We start from the raw sequence: 23,244 nt of genomic DNA, 5'->3' as shown, positions 1-23,244 counted from the left end.
AAAAATACACTAGAAGGAATCAATACCAGAATAACTGAGGCAGAAGAACGGATAGGTGACCTGTAAGACAGAATGGTGGAATTCACTGCTGCAGAACAGAATAAAGAAAAAAGAATGAAAAGAAATGAAGACAGCCTAAGAGACCTCTGGGACAACATTGAACACAACAACATTCACGTTATAGGGGTCCCAGAACGAGAAGAGAGAGAGAAAGGACCCGAGAAAATATTTGAAGAAATTATAGTCGAAAACTTCCCTAACGTGGAAAAGGAAATAGCCACCCAAGTCCCGGAAGCGCACAGAGTCCCATACAGGATAAACCCAAGGAAAAACACGCCAAGACACATAGTAATCAAATTGGCAAAAATTAAAGACAAAGAAAAATTATTGAAAGCAGCAGGGGAAAAACGACAACATACAAGGGAACTCCCATAAGGTTAACAGCTGATTTCTCAGCAGAAACTCTACAAGCCAGAAGGGAGTGGCATGATATACTTAAAGGGATGAAAGGGAAGAACCTACAACCAAGATTACTCTACCCAGCAAGGATCTCATTCAGATTCGATGGAGAAATCAAAAGCTTTACAGACAAGCAAAAGCTAAGAGAATTCAGCACCACCAAACCAGCTCTACAACAAATGCTAAAGGAACTTCTCTAAGTGGGAAACACAAGAGAAGAAAAGGACCTACAAAAACAAACCCACAACAATTAAGAAAATGGTCATAGGAACATACATATCGATAATTACCTTAAATGTGAATGGATTAAATGCTCCAACCAAAAGACACAGGCTTGCTGAATGGATACAAAAACAAGACCCATATATATGCTGTCTACAAGAAACCCACTTCAGACCTAGGGACACATACAGACTGAAAGTGAGGGGATGGAAAAAGATATTCCATGCAAATGGAAATCAAAAGAAAGCTGGAGTAGCAATTCTCATATCAGATAAATAGACTTTAAAATAAAGAATGGTACAAGAGACAAGGAAGGACACTACATAATGATTAAGGGATCAATCCAAGAGGAAGATATAACAATTATAAATATATATGCACCCAACATAGGAGCACCTCAATACATAACGCAACTGCTAACAGCTCTAAAAGAGGAAATCGACAGTAATACAGTAATAGTGGGGGGCTTTAATACCTCACTTACACCAATGTACAGATCATCCAAACAGAAAATTAATAAGGAAACACAAGCATTAAATGACACAATGGACCAGATAGATTTAATTGATATTTATAGGACATTCCACCCCAAAACAGCAGATTATACTTCTTCTCAAGTGCTCATGGAACATTCTCCAGGATAGATCACATCTTGGGTCACAAATCAAGCCTCAGTAAATTTAAGAAAATTGAAATCATATCAAGCATCTTTTCTGACCAAAACGCTATGAGATTAGAAATGAATTACAGGGAAAAAAACGGGAAGAACACAAATACATGGAGGCTAAACAATACTTTACTAAATAACCAAGAGATCACTGAAGAAATCAGAGGAAATCAAAAAATACCTAGAGACAAATGACAATGTAAACATGACAATCCAAAACCTATGAGATGCAGCAAAAGCAGTTCTTAGAGGGAAATTTATAGCTATACAAGCCTACCTCAAGAAATAAGAAAAATCTCAAATAAACAATCTAACGTTACACCTAAAGGAACTAGAGAAAGAAGAACAAACAAAACCCAGAGTTAGCAGAAGGAAAGAAATCATCAAGATCAGAGCAGAAATAAATGAAATAGAAACAAAGAAAACAATAGCAAAGATCAATAAAACTAAAAGCTGGTTCTTTGAGAACATAAACAAAATGGATAAAACATTAGCCAGACTGATCAAGAAAGAGAGGGAGAGGACTCAAATCAATAAAATTAGAAATGAAAAAGGAGAAGTTACAACAGACACCACAGAAGTAGAAGTACAAAGCATCCTAAGAGACTATGACAAGCAACACTATGCCAATAAAATAGACAACCTGGAAGAAATGGACAAATTCTTAGAAAGGTATAAGCTTCCAAGACTGAACCAGGAAGAAATAGAAAATATGAACAGACCAATCACAAGTAATGAAATTGAAACTGTGATTAAAAATCTTCCAACAAACAAAAGTCCAGGACCACATGGCTTCACAGGTGAATTCTATCAAACATTTAGAAAAGAGCTAACACCCATTCTTCTCAAACTATTCCAAAAAATTGCAGAGGAAGGAATACTCCCAAACTCATTCTATGAGGCCACCATCACCCTGATGCCAAAATCAGACAAAGATACTACAAAAAAAGAAAATCACAGACCAATATTACTGATGAATATACATGCAAAAATCCTCAACAAAATACTAGCAAACAGAATCCCACAACACACTAAAAGGATCATACACCATGATCAAGTGGGATTTATCCCAGGGATGCAAGGATTCTTCAATATATGCAAAACAATCAATGTGATACATCATATTAAACTGAAGAATAAAAACCATATGATCATCTCAATAGATGCAGAAAAAGCTTTTGACAAAATTCAACACCCATTTATGATAAAAACTCTCCAGAAAGTGGGCATAGAGGGAACCTACCTCAACATAATATAGGCCATATCTGACAAATCCACAGCAAACATCATTTTCAATGGTGAAAAACTGAAACCATTTCCTCTAAGATCAGGAAGAAGACAAGGATGCCCACTCTCAGAACTATTATTCAACATAGTTTAAAAAGTCCTAGCTGCAGCAATCAGAGAAGAAAAAGAAATAAAAGGAATACAAATTGGAAAAGAAGTAAAACTGTCACTGTTTACAGATGACATGATACTATACATAGAGAATCCTAAAGATGCCACCAGAAAACTACTAGAGCTAATCAATGAATTTGGTAAAGTTGCAGGATACAAAATTAATGCACAGAAATCTCTTGCATTCCTATACACTAATGATGAAAAACCTGGAAGAGAAATTAAGGAAACATTCTCATTTACCATTGCAACAAAAAGAATAAAATACCTAGGAATAAACCTACCTAGGGAGACAAAAGACCTGTATGCAGAAAATTGTAAGACACTGATGAAAGAAATTAAAGAGGATACAAGCAGATAGAGAGATATACCATGTTCTTGGATTGGAAGAATCAATATTGTGAAAATGACTGTTCTACCCAAAGCAATCAACAAATTCAATGCAATCCCTATCAAATTACCAAAGGCATTTTTTACAGAACTAGAACAAAAATTCTTAAAATGTATGGAGACACAAAAGACCCCAAATAGCCCAGCAGTCTTGAGGGAAAAAAACGGAGCTGGAGGAATCAGACTCCCTGACTTCAGACTATACTACAAAGCTACAGTAATCAATACAATATGGTACTGGCACAAAACCAGAAATATAGATCAATGGAACAGTATAGAAAGCCCAGAGATAAACCCACGCAACTATGGTCAACTAATTTATGACAAAGGAGGCAAGGATATACAATGGAGAAAAGACAGTCTCTTCAATAAGTGGTGCTGGGAAAATTGGACAGCTACATGTAAAAGAATGAAATTAGAACGCTCCTGAACACCATACAGAAAAATAAACTCAAAACGGATTAGAAACCTAAATGTAAGACGAGGCACTGTAAAACTCTTAGAGGAAAACATAGGAAGAACACTCTCTGACATAAATCACAGCAAGATATTTTTTGATCCATCTCCTAGAGTAATGGAAATAAAAACAAAAATAAACAAATGGGACCTAATGAAACTTTAAAGCTTTTGCACAGCAAAGGAAACCATAAACAAGACGAAAAGACAACCCTCAGAATGGGAGAAAATATTTGCGAATAAATCAATGGACAAAGAATTAATCTCCAAAATATATAAACAGCTCATGCAGCTCAATATTAAAACAACAAACAACCCAATCCAAAAATGGGCAGAAGACCTAAATAGATATTTCTCCAAAGAAGACATACAGATGGCCAAGAGGCACAGGAAAAGATGCTCAACATCACTAATTGTTAGAGAAATGCAAATGAAAACTACAATGAGCTATCACCTCACACCGATTAGGATGGGCATCATCAGAAAATCTACAAACAACAAATGCTGGAGAGGGTGTGGAGAAAAGGGAACCCTCTTGCACTGCTGGTGGGAATGTAAATTGATACAGCCACTATGGAGAACAGTATGGAGGTTCCTTAAAAAACTAAAAATAGAATTACCATATGACCCAGCAATCCCACTACTGGGCATATACCCAGAGAAAACCATAATTCAAAAAGACACATGCACCCCAATGTTCATTGCAGCACTATTTACGATAGCCAGGTCATGGAAGCAACCTAAATACCCATCGACAGACGAATGGATAAAGATGTGGTACATATATACAATGGAATATTACTCAGCTATAAAAAGGAACGAAATTGGGTCATTTGTAGAGACGTGGATGCATCTAGAGTCTGTCATACAGAGTGAAGTAAGTCAGAAAGAGAAAAACAAATATTGTATATTAATGCATATATGTGGAACCTAGAAAATGGTACAGATGAACCGGTTTGCAGAGCAGAAATTGAGACACAGAAGTAGAGAAAAAATGTATGGACACCAAGGGGGAAAAGCGGTGGGGGTGGAGGTGGTGATGTGATGAATTGTGCGATTGGGATTGACATGTATACACTGATGTGTATAAAACGGATGACTAATAAGAACCTGCTGTATAAAAAAATAAATTAAATTTAAACAAAATTTAAAAAGAAAAAAAAATAGTTTGCTTTTAGTATAGAAAAAAAAATAATTGTAGAGGAAGACATATAAAGCTATTCTGAAATTAACCTATAAATAACTCCTATAACTCAAATTTGCCTCAGGTTTCACAAGTTTGTGGGTAAAAATTAAATTATAATGAAATTAGTACCCCAAATTTGATAGATTATTGCCTCCATCCTGGTGACACAGGGTCTATTGCAAAGCATCGCCCATAAGTATTTCTGGGATTCATCAGAAGATGCCTCAGACGTTTTCATGAATGAGTTGATTTCCACTGTCACTGCTTCTACTCCAACAGATTCCCCTGGGTGTCAACATATGGACAATTCATATTTCATCACTCCCTGAGCATCAGTTTTTCTTTTTTGGGTTTTCTTTTTTTTTTTTAACATCTTTATTGGAGTATAATTGCTTTACAATGGTGTGTTAGTTTCTGCTTTATAACAAAGTGAATCAGTTATGCATATACATATATCCGCATATCTCTTCCCTCTTGCATCTCCCTGCCTCCCACCCTCCCTAATCCCACCCCTCTAGATGGTCACAAAGCACGGAGTTAATCTCCCTGTGCTATGCGGCTGCTTCCCACTAGCTAGCTATTTTATGTTTGGTGGTGTATATATGTCCATGTCACTGTCTCACTTTCTCCCAGCTTACCCTTCCCCCTCCCCGTATCCTCAAGTCCATTCTCTAGTAGGTTTGCATCTTTATTCCCATCTTGCTCCTAGGTTCTTCATGACCTTTTTTTTTTTTTTTTTTAGATTCCATATATATGTGTTAACATATGATATTTGTTTTTCTCTTTCTGACTTACTTCACTCTGAATGACACTCTCTAGGTCCATCCACCTCACTACAAATAACTCAGTTTCGTTCCTTTTTATGGCTGAGTAATATTCCATTGTATATATGTGCCACATCTTCTTTATCCATTCATCTGTTGATGGACACTTAGGTTGCTTCCATGTCCTGGCTATTGTAAATAGAGCTGCAATGAACATTTTGGTACATGACTCTTTTTGAATTATGGTTTTCTCAGGGTATATGCCCAGCAGTGGGATTGCTGGGTTGTACAGTAGTTCTATTTTTAGTTTTTTATGGACCCTCCATACTGTTCTCCATAGTGGCTGTATCAATTTACATTCCCGCCAGCAGTGCAAGAGGGTTCCCTTTTCTCCACGCCGTTTGATGATGGCCATTCTGACTGGTGTGAGATGATACCTCATTGTAGTTTTGATTTGCATTTCTCTAATGATTAATGATGTTGAGCATTCTTTCATGTGTTTGTTGGCAATGTGTATATCTTCTCTAGAGAAATGTCTATATAGGTCTTCTGCCCATTTTTGGATTGGGTTGTTTGTTTTTTTCATATTGAGCTGCATGAGCTGCTTGTAAATTTTGGAGATTAATCCTTTGTCAGTTGCTTCATTTGCAAATATTTTCTCCCACTCTGAGGGTTGTCTTTTCGTCTTGTTTCTGGTTGCCTTTGCTGTGCAAAAGCTTTTAAGTTTCATTAGGTCCCATTTGATTATTTTTGTTTTTATTTCCATTTCTCTAGGAGGTGGGTCAAAAAGGATCTTGGGGTGATTTATGTCTTTGAGTGTTCTGCCTATGTTTTCCTCTAAGAGATTTACAGTGCCCCGTCTTACATTTAGGTCTTTAATCCATTTTGAGTTTATTTTTCTGTATGGTGTTAGGGAGTGTTCTAATTTCATTCTTTTACATGTAGCTGTCCAGTTTTCCCAGCACCACTTATTGAAGAGGCTGTCTTTTCTCCACTGTATATTCTTGCCTCCTTTATCAAAGATAAGGTGACCATATGTGCTTGGGTTTCTCTCTGGGCTTTCTATCCTGTTCCATTGATCTATATTTCTGTTTTTGTGCCAGTACCATACTGTCTTGATAACTGTAGCTTTGTAGTATAGCCTGAAGTCAGGGAGCCTGATTCCTCCAGCTACATTTTTCTTTCTCAAGATTGCTTTGGGTATTCAGGGTCTTTTGTGTTTCCATACCAATTGTGAGATTTTTTGTTCTAGTTCTGTGAAAAATGCCAGTGGTAATTTGATAGGGATTGCATTGAATCTGTACATTGCTTTGGGTAGTATAGTCATTTTCACAATGTTGATTCTTCCAATTCAAGAACATGGTATATCTCTCCATCTATTTATATCACCTTTAATTTCTTTCATCAATGTCTTACAATTTTCTGCATACAGGTCTTTTGTCTCCTTAAGTAGGTTTATTCCTAGATATTTTATTCTTTTTGTTACAATGGTTAATGGGAGTGTTTTCTTAATTTCACTTTCAGATTTTTCATCATTAGTATATAGGAATGCAAGAGATTTCTGTGCATTAATTTTGTATCCTGCTACTTTACCAAATTCATTGATTAGCTCTAGTAGTTTTCTGGTAGCATCTTTAGGATTCTCTACATATAGTATCATGTCATCTGCAAACAGTGACAGCTTTACTTCTTCTTTTCCAATTTGTATTCCTTTTATTTCTTTTTCTTCTCTGATTGGTGTGGCCAAAACTTCCAAAACTATGTTGAATAATAGTAGTGAGAGTGGGCAACCTTGTCTTGTTCCTGATCTTAGTGGAAATGGCTTCAGTTTTTCACCATTGAGGATGATGTTTGCTGTGGGTTTGTCATATATGGCCTTTACTATGTTGAGGAAAGTTCCCTCTATGCCTACTTTCTGGAAGGTTTTTATCATAAATGGGTGTTGAATTTTGTCGAAAGCTTTCTGTGCATCTATTGAGATGATAATATGGTTTTTCTCCTTCAATTTGTTAATATGATGTATCACGTTGATTGATTTGCGTATATTGAAGAATCCGTGCATTCCTGGGCTAAACCCCACTTGATCATGGTGTATGATCCTTTTAGTGTGCTGTTGGATTCTGTTTGCTAGTATTTTGTTGAGGATTTTTGCATCTATGTTCGTCCGTGATATTGGCCTGTAGTTTTCTTTCTTCATGACATCTTTGTCTGGTTTTGGTGATGGAGTGATGGTGGCCTCGTAGAATGAGTTTGGGAGTGTTCCTCCCTCTGCTATATTTTGGCAGAGTTTGATAAGGCTAGGCATTAGCTCTTCTCTAAATGTTTGATAGAATTCGCCTGTGAATCCACCTGGTCCTGGAAGATTTTTAATCACAGTTTCAGTTTCAGTGCTTTAGATTGGTCTGTTCTTATTTTCTATTTCTTCCTGGTTCAGTCTCAGAAGGTTGTGCATTTCTAAGAATTTGTCCATTTCTTCCAGGTTGTCCATCTTATTGGCATATCGTTGCTTGTCGTAATCTCTCATGATCCTTTGTATTTCTGCAGTTGTTCTGTCAGTTGTTACTTCTCCTTTTTCATTTCTAATTCTATTGATTTGAGTCTTCTCCCTTTTTTTCTTGATAAGTCTGGATAATGGTTTATCAATTTTGTTTATCTTCTCAAAGAACCAGCTTTTAGTTTTATTGACCTTTGCTATCGTTTCCTTCATTTCTTTTTCATTTATTTCTGATCTGATCTTTATGATTTCTTTCCTTCTGCTAACTTTGGGGTTTTTTTGTTCTTCTTTCTCTAATTGCTTTAGATGTAAGGTTAGCTTGTTTATTTGAGATGTTTCTTGTTTCTTAAGGTAGGATTGTATTGCTATAAACTTCCCTCTTAGAACTGCTTTTGCTGCATCCCATAGGTTTTTGGGTCATCATGTTTTCATTGTCATTTGTTTCTAGGTATTTTTTAACTTCCTCTTTGATTTCTTCAGTGATCTCTTGGTTATTAAGTAATGTGTTGTTTAGCTTCCATGTGTTTGTATTTCTTACAGATTTTTTTCTGTAATTGATATCTAGTCTCATAGTGTTGTTGTCGGAAAAGATGCTTGATACAATTTCAGTTTTCTTAAATTTACCAAGCCTTGATTTGTGACCCAAGATATGATCTATCCTGAAGAATGTTCCATGAGCACTTGAGAAGAATGTGTATTCTGTTGTTTATGGGTGGAATGTCCTATAAATATCAATTAAGTCCATCTTGTTTAATGTATCATTTAAAACTTGTGTTTCCTTATTTATTTTCATTTTGGATGATCTGTCCATTGGTGAAAGTGGGGTGTTAAAAGTCCCCTACCATGATTGTGTTACTGTCGATTTCCCCTTTTATAGCTGTTAGTATTTGCCTTATGTATTGAGGTGCTCCTATGTTGGGTGCATAAATATTTACAATTGTTATATCTTCTTCTTGGATTGATCCCTTGTTCATTATGTAGTGTCCTTCTTTGTCTCTTGTAATAGCCTTTATTTTAAAGTCTATTTTGTCTGATATGAGAATTGCTACTCCTGCTTTCTTTTGATTTCCTTTTGCATGGAATATCTTTTTCCATCCCCTCACTTTCAGTCTGTATGTGTCCCTAGGTCTGAAGTGGGTCTCTTGTAGACAGCATATATACAGGTGTTGTTTTTGTATCCATTCAGCCAATCTATGTCTTTTGTTTGGAGCCCTTAATCCATTTACATTTAAGGTAATTATCGATATGTATGCTCCTATTACCATTTTCTTAATTGTTTTGGGTTTATTATTGTAGGTCTTTTCCTTCTCTTGTGTTTCCTGCCTAGAGAAGTTCCTTTAGCATTTGTTGTAAAGCTGGTTTGGTGGTGCTGAATTCTCTTAGCTTTTGCTTGTCTGTAAAGGTTTTAATTTCTCCGTCAAATCTGAATGAGATCCTTGTAGGTTTTTTTCCTTCATCACTTTAAATATGTCCTGCCACTCCCTTCTGGCTTGCAGAGTTTCTGCTGAAAGATCAGCTGTTAACCTTATGGGGATTCCCTTATGTGTTATTTTTTGTTTTTCCCTTGCTGCTTTTAATATTTGTTCTTTGTATTTAATTTTTGATAGTTTGATTAATATGTGTCTTGGCTTGTTTCTCCTTGGATTTATCCTGTATGGGACTCTCTGTGCTTCCTGGACTTGATTAACTATTTCCTTTCCCATATTAGGGAAGTTTTCAACTATAATCTCTTCAGATGTTTTCTCAGTCCCTTTCTTTTTCTCTTCTTCTTCTGGGACCCCTATAATTCGAATGTTGGTGCGTTTAATGTTGTCCCAGAGGTCTCTGAGACTGTCTTCAATTTTTTTCAATCTTTTTTCTTTATTCTGCTCTGCAGTAGTTATTTCCACTATTTTATCTTCCAGGTCACTTATCCATTCTTCTGCCTCAGTTATTCTGCTATTGATCCCTTCTAGAGAATTTTTGATTTCATTTATTGTGTTGTTCATCACTGTTTGTTTGCTCTTTAGTTCTTCGAGTCCCTTGTTAAACGTTTCTTTTATTTTCTCCATTCTATTTCCAAGGTTTTGGATCATCTTTACTATCATTATTCTGAATTCTTTTTCAGGTAGAGTGCCTATTTCCTCTTCATTTGTTAGGTCTGGTGGGTTTTGCCTTGCTCCTTCATCTGCTGTGTGTTTCTCTGTCTTCTCATTTTGCTTAACTTACTGTGTTTGGGGTCTCCTTTTCGCAGGCTGCAGGTTCGTAGTTTCCGTTGTTTTTGGTGTCTGTCCCCACTTGCTAAGGTTGGTTCAGTGGGTTGTTTAGGCTTCCTGGTGGAGGGGACTAGTGCCTGTGTTCTGGTGGATGAGGCTGGATCTCGTCTTTCTGGTGGGCAGGTCCACGTCCGGTGGTGTGTTTTGGGGTGTCTGTGGCCTTATTATGATTTTAGGCAGCCTCTGGCCTAATGGGTGGGGTTGTGTTCCTGTCTTGCTAGTTGTTTGGCATAGGGTGTCCAGCACTGTAGCTTGCTGGTCGTTGAGTGGAGCTGGGTCTTGGCGTTGAGATGGAGATCTCTGGGAGATTTTCACCATTTGATATTACATGGAGCTGGGAGGTCTCTTGTGGACCAGTGTCCTGAACTGGGCTCTCCCACCTCAGTGGCACAGCCCTGACACCTGGCTGGAGCACCAAGAGCCTGACCTTCACACGGCTCACAATGAAAGGGAGAAAAAAAAGCGTGAAAGAAGAAGATAAAATAAAATAAAATAAAATAAAATAAAGTTATTAAAAAATTATTATTAAGAAAAAATATTTTTTAAGTAATAAAAAAATTTTTAAAAATGGACAGACAGAACCCTAGGACAAATGGTAAAAGCAAAGCTCTACAGACAAAATCACACACAGATGCATACACATACACACTCACAAAAAGAGAAAAAGGAAAAAAATATGTATATCGTTGCCCCCAAAGTCCACCTCCTCAATTTGGGATGATTCCGTTGTCTATTCAGGTATTCCACAGACGCAGGGTACATCAAGTTGATTGTGGAGATTTAATCCGCTGCTCCTGAGGCTGCTGGGAGAAATTTCCCTTTCTCTTCTTTGTTCACACAGCTCCCGGGGTTCAGCTTTGGATTTGGACCCGCCTCTGCGTGTAGGTCGCCTGAGGGAGTCTGTTCCCCGCCCAGACAGAACGGGGTTAAAGGAGCAGCTGCTTCGGGGGCTCTGGCTCACTCAGGCCGGGGGAGGGAGGGGCACGGATGCTGGGCGAGCCTGTGGCGGCAGAGGCTGGCGTGACATTGCACCAGCCCGAGGCGCGCTGTGTATTGTCCCGGGGAAGTTGTCCCTGGATCACGGGACCTTGGCAGTGGTGGGCTGCACCGGCTCCCGGGAGGGGCGGTGTGGACAGTGACCTGTGCTCGCACACAGGCTTCTTGGTGGTGGCAGCAGCAGCCTTAGCGTCTCCTGCCCGTCTCTGGGGTCCGCGCTGATAGCTGCGGCTGGCGCCCGTCTCTGGAGCTCTTTTAAGTGGCGCTCTGAATCCCCTCTCCTCGCGCACCTTTTGGGAGGCCTGAGGTCTTCTGCCAGCATTCAGTAGGTGTTCTGTAGGAGTTGTTCCACATGTAGATGTATTTCTGATGTATTTGTGGGGAGGAAGGTGATCTCCGCGTCTTACTCTTCCGCCATCTTGAAGCTCCTCCCTGAGCATTAGTTTTTCTTGTGCTCCTCTGGGTACTGCCTTTGAGTCCTTATAGTGCTCTAGTTCTTGCAGAATTTGTAGAAACACTCTTTTCTATTATACTGCATGTAGGGATCTAGGCAGCATGACTAGTGTTCTGTGTCACACAAAACTCATGATGGAAATAAACTTTCAGCTTCTTCCTGCAGCCCATATCTCTCCTTGAGCCTTAGACTTAGTCTGGAGACTAGAGAACAAACATGCTATCGACTTCATTTCCTTGTCCATAAGCACATAACACTTCTGACAAATTCCCTTTTATTCCATTCTTCAGTTATTTAACAAATATGTATAGAATGCCTCCTCCAAACTAGACACTCCATTAAGATTGGAAATAGCAAAGAAGAAAGATGCAGTGGAGATAGACACAATAAACAAATAAATATGTAATATGCCAGGAGTATAGATGGCCAGGGAAGGTATTTTAGATAAGGTTACCTTTCAGCAGCTACCTGAAAGAAGTGAAGTTATCTGACATTTGCTTATCTGTAGGATGAGCTGCTCCATGCAAATGACACAGCATGTGCAAAGGCCCTGGGGTGGGAATGTACCCTCTGTATTCCAAGAACAGCAAGGAGGCCTGAATGGTTGCAGCTAAATGAGCAAGGGATACAGTAAAGAGCTATGAGTTCAAGAATTATTCAGAGGCCAAATAATTTAGGGCTATATGTATCCCTGTAAGTACTTTGACTTTTATTCTGAGGGAAAAGTGAACTTTTAACATGTTTTATACAAAGGAGTGGCATAGTCTTGGTTCTTTTTAACAGGACAGCTCTGGCTGCTACTTGGAAAATAAACTCTGCTGGGGAAAATTTTGAAGCAGGGAGCCCAGTTAGGAGGCTAAGGAAATAATTCAGAGGAGCGAAGATGGGGGCATAGACCAGGGCAGTAGCAGTTGTTGCAGAGAGAAGTGCTAGATTCTGGATATATCTGGAATATAGGCAGGACAGGATATGCTCATGGATGTAGGGTATGAAAGAGAGAGAGAGAGAAGTCAAGCATGAATGCAGTGGATTTTGCACAAGCATCTGGGAAGATGCATGGTTATTTATTGGGATGGGAAGAACATGAAGGGTCAGGCTGGCGGTAAGAGATGCAATTTTAGGCATGCTATGGCTCAAATACCTAATAGATACCCAAGCAGATACTAGTAAATAGGTATACATTAGTACGAATTGGAAATACAAATCTAGAGTTCAGTGGAAAGTCTGGGAATAGATAAATGTTTGGGTCGAGTTGGCATATAGATGATGATAAGCCAGAAGTCCAAATAAGATCACCAAGCAAGTGCACAGAGACAGAGAAGAAGTCAGGAAGATATGGAAAAACCAGCAAGGGAGGAGGAGAAGGAGTAGGTCATGAAGTAAAAAGGAGACCAAGAGAAAAGTGTCTGGAAGATGAGTGAAGTTAGGGTATCAAGGAGGGAGTGATCAACACTGTCAACTGTTGTTAATGTGTCATACATGATGAGGAATGAGAATTGACCATTAGGTTTGGCAATTAGGTCATTGGTGACCTTGAAAAGAGCTATTTCAGAGGAACAGTGGAGGAGAAAGCCTGATAGTACTGCTTTCAAGTGAAAATGGGAATAGAAGAAGTAGAAACAGAAAAGTATTTGGAGGAGTTATGAGGTAAAAGGGAGCAGTGAATTAAAATGACAGCTGGAGGAGAGGTGGAGACAAAAGATATTCTCTTCCGGGAATGCGAGTTATTGAGGCAAGGTGTATTGGCTGATGGGAATGATGGGAATGATCCAGTGGCCAAGCAGTACTGAGGTGGTCGTGGCACCTTCCCCTGGCTTCCCAGAGCCATTGGCAGAGCCTGGGTCTCCGCTCTGGGACCTTGCCTCCTGGGGCTTTGAGGTCTCTTCCACTGAAACATCGCTTACCCAGGATTATTTACCAATAGAAATCATTTGGGCTTCTCCCTTTTTGAAAAATAACTTCCCTTGCTCCTTCCTTCCATATGAACATCAATAACTGTAAAAAGTTGGACAACTGCCCATACGGCTTGAATCCCGAGTCTCACTAATGTACTTCACAAAGGTTTCTCACCTTCTGCCCTGTCTTCTGACAAACATTAGGGTATCTTAGCTGAGTGGTCTGACAGTCTCCTTTTGATGTATCTCCAGGACACCGTCTGCTCAGGGCACATGACAGGAAAGAGCCTCATGGGCCTCGTTCAATTTCTTTCTCTTTTCCCTTTCCAAGAACCACCACCACTGGGTGCAGATTAACTCCTCTTGGTCACCAACTTCACAAGCAAACAAGTTTGATTCTTGGTTTGAGCTCAATAAGGATCCACAGACCTTCCTATAATCACAAACACAATAGGACATTCAGAGCCTCTTTGGGGTCAGCGGTGGTACTAAAGGGATCATGGTCATGGATGTTAAATTTCCTCTTCTCAGGCTGCTGACTCATTCCTAATCCCAGGTTTCATATTAAAATTGTGTATAAGAAAGCCTGGAGAGAGGAGCTGGACTGTGGCAAACCCATTCCCACCACCAGAGAACAAATCCAACATCGGCTCTGCCTGACTGTGGAGCATACCATCCTGATGCTGCAAGGGCAGACGCATACATGTAGTGCATGTGTCAACATGTGGGTTTATATCATGTGTGCTTGTGCAACAACACATCCACGCATAACTGCGAGTGAAAAGACTAGAACGATCTCCTACAGCAAAAAGACAGTTTCTATCAAAGTTCTGCTTGGTGCCATTGATTACTTGATGGGTGGTTAATTCATTTGTCCTTTTTAATATTTAGACATTTCTTCTCTGATTCTCAGAGAGGTCCCTGAAGAGTAAACTTACCCCTTTCGGGGACTTCCCTGGTAGCACAGTGGTTAACAATCTGCCTGCCAATGCAGGGGACATGGGTTCAAGTCCTGGTCCAGGAAGATCCCACATGCCACGGAGCAACTAAGCCAGTACGTCACAACTACTGAGCCTGCGCTCTAGAGCCCGCGAGCCACAACTACTTAGCCCACATGCCACAACTACTGAAGCCCGCGCACCTAGAGCCCATGCTCCACAACAAGAGAAGCCACCGCAATGAGAAGCCCAAGTACCGCAATCAAGAGTAGCCCCCACTCGCCACAATTAGAGAAAGCCCGCGCACAGCAACGAAGACCCAACGCAGCCAAAAATCAATCAATCAATAAATTAATTTTTTTTAATTATTAAATAATAAGAACTTACAAGATCAAGTTCTAAATTTGTCTATATTATAAGAATGTTTATAATATGAACATAATGTTTATCAAATGAAAACATTCAAAGCAGAGAACTATGCAAGGTGGAGAATGCAAAGATGTAGAATATATGACTCCTGCTCTCAAGTATGTCACTCTGACTTTCCAGGACCATTACAATGTGAATATAACCTGTTACAATTTTCTACAAGACTGTCTAGTCTTATCTCCTCTCATTATACCTAGTTCTTTCTCTTTCTTCATCCAGTTCCTCCTGTCTTAAAGTCTTTCCTTTTCCGTTTACCTCTTGCCCTTCTTTTGAGACTTTACCCAAGTCCCATATTCTCTGTAAGGCCCTTCCTGACACCTGCACTAAGAGACTCAGTCTCTCTTCTGAACATCAGTGACATCCATCATGGGTTCTACCCATATGACACTTGGTCTGTGCTGCCTCAAATTATTAGTATATGATCGGCCTCATTAACAAAATTGTAAAGGCCACTGAGGCAAGAATCATCTCTAACACATCTGATTTCCCTAAAGCTAGTCAACAAAAAGATCTTAGTAAAACTGGTCCATAATAAACATGATTTAGTCAGATTAGGCAATCTTCAAAAAAAGGTGAGACTTGAGCTAGTCAATCAAAGAGAGATATGGTTTTGAAAAAACAAAGAGACAAAGCAAGTCGATGTCATTTCCTGTAAGCAATAGGAGCTTGAATAAAGGCACAGAGTGAGAAGCAAACTGAATATGTTCAGGAAAGCATGTAGGGTGATAAGACTAGAGAAAAGGTTTCATGCTAAGGAGCAAAGGGAGACATGTTTCTGTTAAATAGGGTGTGGTCAGGTTATAAATGCCTTAAAATCCAGAAAGAGGGAATCACGCTTGACGTCTTAGGACAGGGATGGCAAAGAAGTGTCATCTCAAGTTCCAGCCAAAGGATGGGTAGTTACAGCTGGGGTCTGTGTTGAGTAGAACTGTGAAGCCATATCTTTGTTCACCTGAATAGAGGGTCATGAATAATAAGTAATAACTCCACAGGTGCAGCATTGGGGAATTGAAGCAGGTGTGTTTCACATTTGCCATCTCTATTGTAATGAGTTATGAATGGTTTCTAAGAAGAGAGATGACAGATTCCAGTGTTTATCCTGGCAATGGGAAGAAGGTACACCCTTTGGGAAGAAGCTATTATGACCTCAGGCTTGGGGTGATGAGGGCTTGGGCTGGGTGTCAGCAGAGGAATAGAGAAGAAGAGTCCACAGCATCTGGAAAATAAACAGCTATCTGGGTTAACAAGAGCAAAGCATCACAACTGGCTTTAAAGTTCTGAGCATGAGGGTCAGGGAGAATGTCAGAGTCTCTTTTTTTTGTAAGAATATAGTTTAATAAATTGCCAACTGAGACAAATAAACCCTGCTGACTGCCTCTACTAAGTGTCTTGGTCATGCAGGAGTTAAATATACAGAAAGCTGCAGAATGCTATTATTTTAGAGCCCTGTGAAAATGCAATTTGATTAGTCTATTGGACGATATTCCAAAGAACCAAATGTCTTCCATGAATCAGTCAGAAATGCTTAGGAAAACCAAAATAAAAAATGCTTTCCAAGCCAATAAAGGTGCTAATTAGTGCCTTCTGCATATCTCACTACATCTTCTCCAGTAATACATTTTGCAGGGTTAAGTGCAGTGTCTGCTGCTTCAGATGGCAGAAGTCCACCTAACAGTAGGGAGGGTGGCTGTGGACTCAAGTATCTAAAAGGGAATCAGAACTGCCGTTTTAACCCATGCAATGGGATGTATTGAGTAGAGCAGGGAATTTTTTTTTTTCTCACTTTAATTTTCCTTCAGACCAACCCTTAGGAAACTTGAGGATAGGAGGACTTTAATTTTTTCTCTCTTTCTTTGTTCCCTCAATGCTTTTAGAGAGTAAAATCTGGCTTTAAAAACCTAATAAGAGTGCTATCTTGGAAGGACAAAGAAATGGAGAAAATATCAGAGCCAAGCACCCAGAGAAGCCAGTGTGGATTTGAGGAGGCTTAGCAGGCAGGCTTATGTGGTGAACACAGGTGCATCTGTAAGGGTCCCACCTTCTACCTGCAGAAGCTTGGGGAAATCCGGGGTAACAGGAGCAGTTTGTTTGTCCCATGATGGCATTCCCTAGGTGTCAAATTTGTGCCCTGATCAGAGGTCACAGACTTAAATGCTTCTGTGAGCCTGGCAGGCAGGCAGACTGCAGAGAATTGCAGAGCGCATCACCTCCAGCAGATGTTGCCCTGAAGAGACCTGAGCCAGGGCTGCTGGATCTTCTGGGTTTTAACAAAAGCTTAGGAATACCAATGCTGCTGAGAACCGGGCTACCAGCTTCAGGTTCATTATTGAAAACAGGCAAAGAAGCAAGGGCCTGACCCTGACCAGCTTGTCCTCAGGTTCCAGGAAGTTTACCTTACAAATTAACAAAGTGGAAAAAAAAAAAAAGCTAAAGTAAAACCAAAAATCCTCAAACAGGCAAGGAATAATAGATTCACACCGTCCTGTGCAAGACTCAACTGTCAGCGTCCAACACTGGGAAGGCCAGTTCCTGTTTCCACAGTCATCAGGAAGTGAACACGTAGTAACGCTGAAAATGCCCCTTGGTCTCCCAGGACTCAGGGTGTCCAGGGAGTGAAAAATGGAAATGAAGCAGTGAAGCTAATTAATTTTTGATAATTATATTACAATTTTAAAAATCAGGCTTGTCTTGTGAGTTTAAAAAATTATATCGATTTTCCCTGGCTACATTTTCTCCAGAATCTAAGCTTGGCAGCAGAGAAGCCTATGTGTCTGAATATATTGGATAGAGATAGACATTTGTGTCATTTTAAACAAGATCAAAAAGAAAGAGTATAAAGAGTCTAACAAAAGATGTAAAAGCTATATCTGTATATCAGTGAGGGCGAGATTCAGGTGAGGGGGGTCAAACATCCTGCCCAGCCCCTAGCTGTCAGCGACGGCTGGGCCTTACGGGGCCCGCTGATGCTAAAACTGTGTAAGGCTTTCATGTGTGTCATCGGAACAGAAAACAACGCCACGGTGAACTAGCCAGGTCCACTTTGCACGTTCCTTAGAAAATATGTTTCCTTCAGGGGCTTCTTTTCCCCTTTGGGGCTGCCCTTGGTTTCCTGGCAACCAGATTGCTCCTGAACCTGGACAGCAGAGCTGCGGGGTGTGATCCGTGGAATGTGGCTACTAGATCTGTGTGGGCACTAGAATCTCATGAAGAAGCCCTGAGTGAAGGGATGTGGAATTTTATGGATGACTTAGATTTTCTGTGGGGCTAGGGTTTTTGAAAACTCAACAAGGCTGTGCTAACTCTTTTCATCACTATCTGAAAATGGTTCATTTCCTCTCTGACAGTTTGAGCAATTCACTCTGGCCACAATGCCAGACCCCTGGCCTGGACGTATACATCCGTTCACATGTTCTAGGAAACCCAGAGCGATAGCAGACAACCAGAAAAGACTGAGGCAGTGGCAAGAGTGGCGGTACTGGCAGAATATGAAGCCAAATGTCCTAGAACCCCGGAGTGTTTTATGCAAGAGCTGCTCAGAAATTCCAGAATTCTCTGGATGAGCTAACTAAGCACAAATGGAGCCTGCCTTTGTGAGATACATGCAAAGCAGTAGATGGAGATGGTGGGGGCAGGGAGAAATAGACAAAAAATTGCTGAATATGATAAATATTTATTTAAACCTTCCATTTTGGGCAACCTATTATTTAATTCATCAAGTCATTACAACATGACTGCCAAAAAATTATACTGTGCTTGCATCTATAACATGATTAATAAAGTGGCAAATAGGCTTTCTCCCATGTGACAACTTTAATCAATTGGCATTGGCTCTATGATTTGAGAAACTTTGAGACTGAGTTCAGTGAGCAAGAGTGCTGCAGTGGATTAGCAATGCCTGCCTAGGTGAGAGATTTGGTGTTGGATAGATGATGTTTTTCGAACTGGATTGTGGAGGTGACTGACAGAGTGAAGGAAGAGCTAAATGGGAGACCACTCTGCCCAGAACAGCACTCCTTTTATCTATTTAAATTACTAGAAATTTGCAAAAGAATTCCTCATTAAAACCCATAGTTTTAGAACTACTGATGTAATGGGCAAAACACTGGAGTTTGGATTCTAAGCTCATTTCTAAATTGGTGCATAAGTTTAAGTCAGATATTTTAACTTACATGAATAACTGTCACCAGATACCACATAGCACATTTAATAAATGTCACATTTGTATCATAATAATGGTCATTCACCTTGATATTCCATCCTTGGTAGTGGCTCTCTATAATGTTCTATGAAGCAGTTTATTCTAAACTCATAGTTTATTCTAAACAAAGGATGAAGTTTGTTTATTCAAAAAAAAAAAAGCCACTCATGAAGTTTACTCTACACAAAGGATGGCATAAAAGCTTCATCTCATTCAATTCCTGACAATTTTGAGAGCCTATCTAGGCTCTATGAGAAAGTGATGTAATTGATTAATGATGTCTGCTATGAGAGTGAGATTGAGAGTGGTAGCATGGAGATATATATATACTTTATTTTTAAACCTTTATCATAGATTAATATTTTTCACCCTATATAGCTCTTGTGGTGACAGAATTCCATTTGTTTTGTAGGGCAGAACTTACTGTATCTGTTTTCTCATTACCTTTTAACATTGTAGTTATGTATTTCGGACTTAATTAAGAATCCACTGTTTGCTCACGCCTCAGTAATATACCTCTAGTCTTTATCTTTCTAGACCAGTTGCCCTTTTCCATTTGGCAGGGTCACTGAGCCTTAAAAAAAACAGCTGAAAACTATGAGTATTCTTATCTTCACCCTCAAAATTTGGTATTAAGAGACAAGTTCCCAGATACCTTGAGATCTATTCAGAGACCCCCTACCCAGAGAGGAACTCTGGCTCCAGACTGAAGAGCCCTTTATTACTTTCCTTTTTTATATATGTTTCGATCATTTAAGCTTGTTTTTCCAAAATCTCTCCCAACCTGTGTTATATTTCTTATGGTGAAGAACTTCACATTCTCATAGAAGTGCTGGGTGGTAATACTTCCAGTTTGATACATGTCACACATTTGCGCCCAGGAGAGCCACAGTGAGAGGAAATTGGAAGCCCTGGGGATGGAGTGGGGGACTTCTGAGGAACTGCCTGTCTTCTGAACACTTCCTTCTGCAGATGTCTGCCGCAGCGTTACCTCACGACACAGGTTCTGAGTACTGCTTCGGCCCCTGAATAGGCCTCTCTGACATCCAATATGTAGCTCTTCTATTCTGTCCTCAGCACCACTAACCAGGCAAATGGACTTTCAACATCGTCCTTCTCACATTTACTTGTTTGCTCAAAAACTTTTTATGGTTTTCCATGTCCTAACACATACATAATAAACTCTTCTTTCCGGCTTTCAAATAAGCAACAAGACAATCTGTTGACAGCGTAGTGTCTTGAAAAGAAACAACAGCAACAAATAAAAATAAGCTGTGGCATCCTACTGGCCATGGGAAATTTATTTACTCTGAGCCTCAGTTTACTTCTCTCTTAAGTGGGGATGAATGATACCTATTTCACGGATAAACAGATTGTGCAGGTAACATGCTTAGCACACTGCCTCACACAAACTTAATGTTAAATAAATCAATAATAAATGTAATGATAAATTCCTGGATCTGCTACTTCTGACTGTGTGGTCATGGGCTCATTACTCAGCTTCTGTGAGTCTCAGTTTCCTTATCTGAAGAATAAGAATAGGTCCTAAATTATAAGACTGTTGTAAGGATTAGGTGATACAAATTAATGGAAACTGGTCCGTGAATGCTGGGTTCTTCATGTATTCTTTTGCCTGTCCCCATCCTTGCTCCTCAACCTTTTGTACCAGGAGAGAGTATTCCAAAATGCCTTGTGATCTAATCAGCCTAGCCCTATCACTGTGCTTGGCACTTGCTATAGACACTCTTCTTTCATGACGACACCTCTTTTCCATCTATCAAATTCTCCCCATTCTTAAAAATCCAAGACAAGTACTGTTTCCTCCATGAAATCTTTGCTGACTACTTCATTTGCCACTGACTTCCCCCTTCACTGAGCAAGTACCACATTTCTTCAAGTGCTTGTCACACAGTTTAGTCATTAATTACATTCTGTCTTGTTCACTACAGAGATGCCTTGTATCTCAGGCCGATACAGTTTGGATATGGAAATCAGTGCCATGTTGGTTCGTTTGAAGGTGAGAAAATCTTCCTTTAGAAAAAAAGGAAATTAAGCTCATCTCCTCTTTTTTGTTGCAGTTCCTTTTCATGAACAAGGAATGGTTCAAATGACTGTGAAAGACTACACGAGGTAGGTGACAGAGTCACTGTTATTTCACTGCAGGATTTTACAGCCACGTCTTTCATAAATGAAGTGGAAGTGAGGAGGTCTCTTTATAATGCCATGGGTCTTGGGATCTTGTCACTGGTTTAGCCACAGTGCCTAAACCATTTGTACCAGCCTCGAGAGAGATAGAGGTTCTTTAATTGTCATAAAAGAGTGCGCAAATTACCTCAGCAAATGCTGGCTTGCGGGGAGTTTAATTAAAGCATCCGCATAAATGGTATTCTACTAAAATTCAGCTATTCATGAGGACCTGTTCATAAAGTAGTTACATTCATTATTTTCATATTGTCCGTTATTATCACGCTATTTGCTGGACAAGAATGCCTACAGTTTCCAATGTTAGGAGTTTAATTAAAGCATCTGCGTAAATGGTATTCTACTAAAATTCAGCTATTCATGAGGACCTGTTCATAAAGTAGTTACATCCGTGTTTCCATATTGTCCGTTATTATCATGCTATTTGCTGGACAAGAATGCCTACAGTTTCCAATGTTAGGAGTTTAATTAAAGCATCTGCGTAAATGGTATTCTACTAAAATTCAGCTAGTCATGAGGACCTGTTCATAAAGTAGTTACAACCGTGTTTCCATATTGTCCGTTATTATCACGCTATTTGCTGGACAAGAATGCCTACGGTTTCCACTGTTAGGTAGAAAGCATTCTGAGTGTCCCTAATATGAGGAGAGAGACTAGGTCCCAAAGGGGTCCCAACAGCAGCAGGAACATCACCTGGCAACTTAGTAGAACTGCAGGTTCCCAAGCCTCACCCCAGTCACATCACATCAGAAAATCTGGACGTAGGGATCAGAAATCTACGTTTTTGCAAGCCCTTCAAATATTCTGAGGCCCACTCTAATGTAAGAACCACCAGAACAGACAGTGTGCTTTCGGGGCTTGGGAACTCTGCTTCCCACGCTCTAGTCACTCTTGCCTTCTCCGGATAATTCAAACTTGTCGAAAACCAAACGTTCAACACTGTATCCCTCTACCTCCTACCGATTCACACCTAAAATGCTACTTTGGCATAGTTTTTCCCTCTTAGAAGATTAGATGTTTCTGCTACTCACAGAATCATAGAGGCGTGGGGACCACAGAAATCCCTCAGGCAACTCGTTTTGTTGAAGAGGAAAATGACAAGTCAAGGTCAGTGACTCACCCACGCTCCTACAGCTTGATTAGAACTGTGACTGAACATGGATTCTCCTGGATCCAAGGTCAGGGCAGTTTCTGGGTAGCTCTGCTGAACATTGTAAAATAAAGTGTGAATCTCAAACACAGAGTGAAACAAAAATTATGGCAAACCTAATGCAAACTGAGGGGAGGCAGTAAGTGAAAGGTATCTTCTTCCTGCCTTCCAAGGCTCTCGGCCAGCTCAGTCATCTGCTAAAACAGAATCTTTATTATTCAGAAATGTGCACTTTCCCGGCCTTAATACAGAGAAGCAATTAAACAAAGAAGAGGCGGGGCCCAGCTCTTCTTACCAAATGTGGACCAGGCTAAGGCAAATTCAGGAGCCCATGTAAGATAACTTGGTCTCCTTGGGAGAACTGATATCAACATTGTATTCTTTGATAAATTCCAATTTTGTGCCCACTTGCTGTTCTATTGATGAAGCTAGATATGTTATGGTATATCTGAGCCATATAAAAGTGAACTATATTATAACAGGGTTCCATTCCGTTTGGAAACCCTTTCAAATGACTTGCATCGCAGGCCTATTTGGAGAGAGAGACGCTCGTGTTTGCCTTTGCCATAAGAAAGGAGTTTGTTAGCGTTGCATATGGATGACCACAGGAGACGGCACTTAGAGAGTGTTAACTATGCAGTATGAAACCCTCCACCATTATGAGAATTCATGCAGAGTCGCTTCAGTGGTT

General features: G+C 39.8%; 1 protein-coding gene across 1 annotated transcript in view; it reads left to right on the top strand.

Annotated features, from left to right (window-relative positions):
• ITPRID1 (ITPR interacting domain containing 1) overlaps positions 1-23,244 on the top strand; it is an 85,694-nt gene that overhangs the window by 6,014 nt on the left and 56,436 nt on the right. The window contains 1 exon segment of the mRNA XM_059932728.1: positions 21,280-21,331. Within this exon segment, the coding sequence (XP_059788711.1) occupies positions 21,280-21,331 (52 nt within the window).

This window comes from Balaenoptera ricei, chromosome 9 (assembly GCF_028023285.1).
Source record: "Balaenoptera ricei isolate mBalRic1 chromosome 9, mBalRic1.hap2, whole genome shotgun sequence".
Lineage (NCBI taxonomy): Eukaryota > Metazoa > Chordata > Mammalia > Artiodactyla > Balaenopteridae > Balaenoptera > Balaenoptera ricei.
Note: the sequence above shows the minus strand (reverse complement) of the source record. Positions and strands in the feature narration are given on the sequence as shown.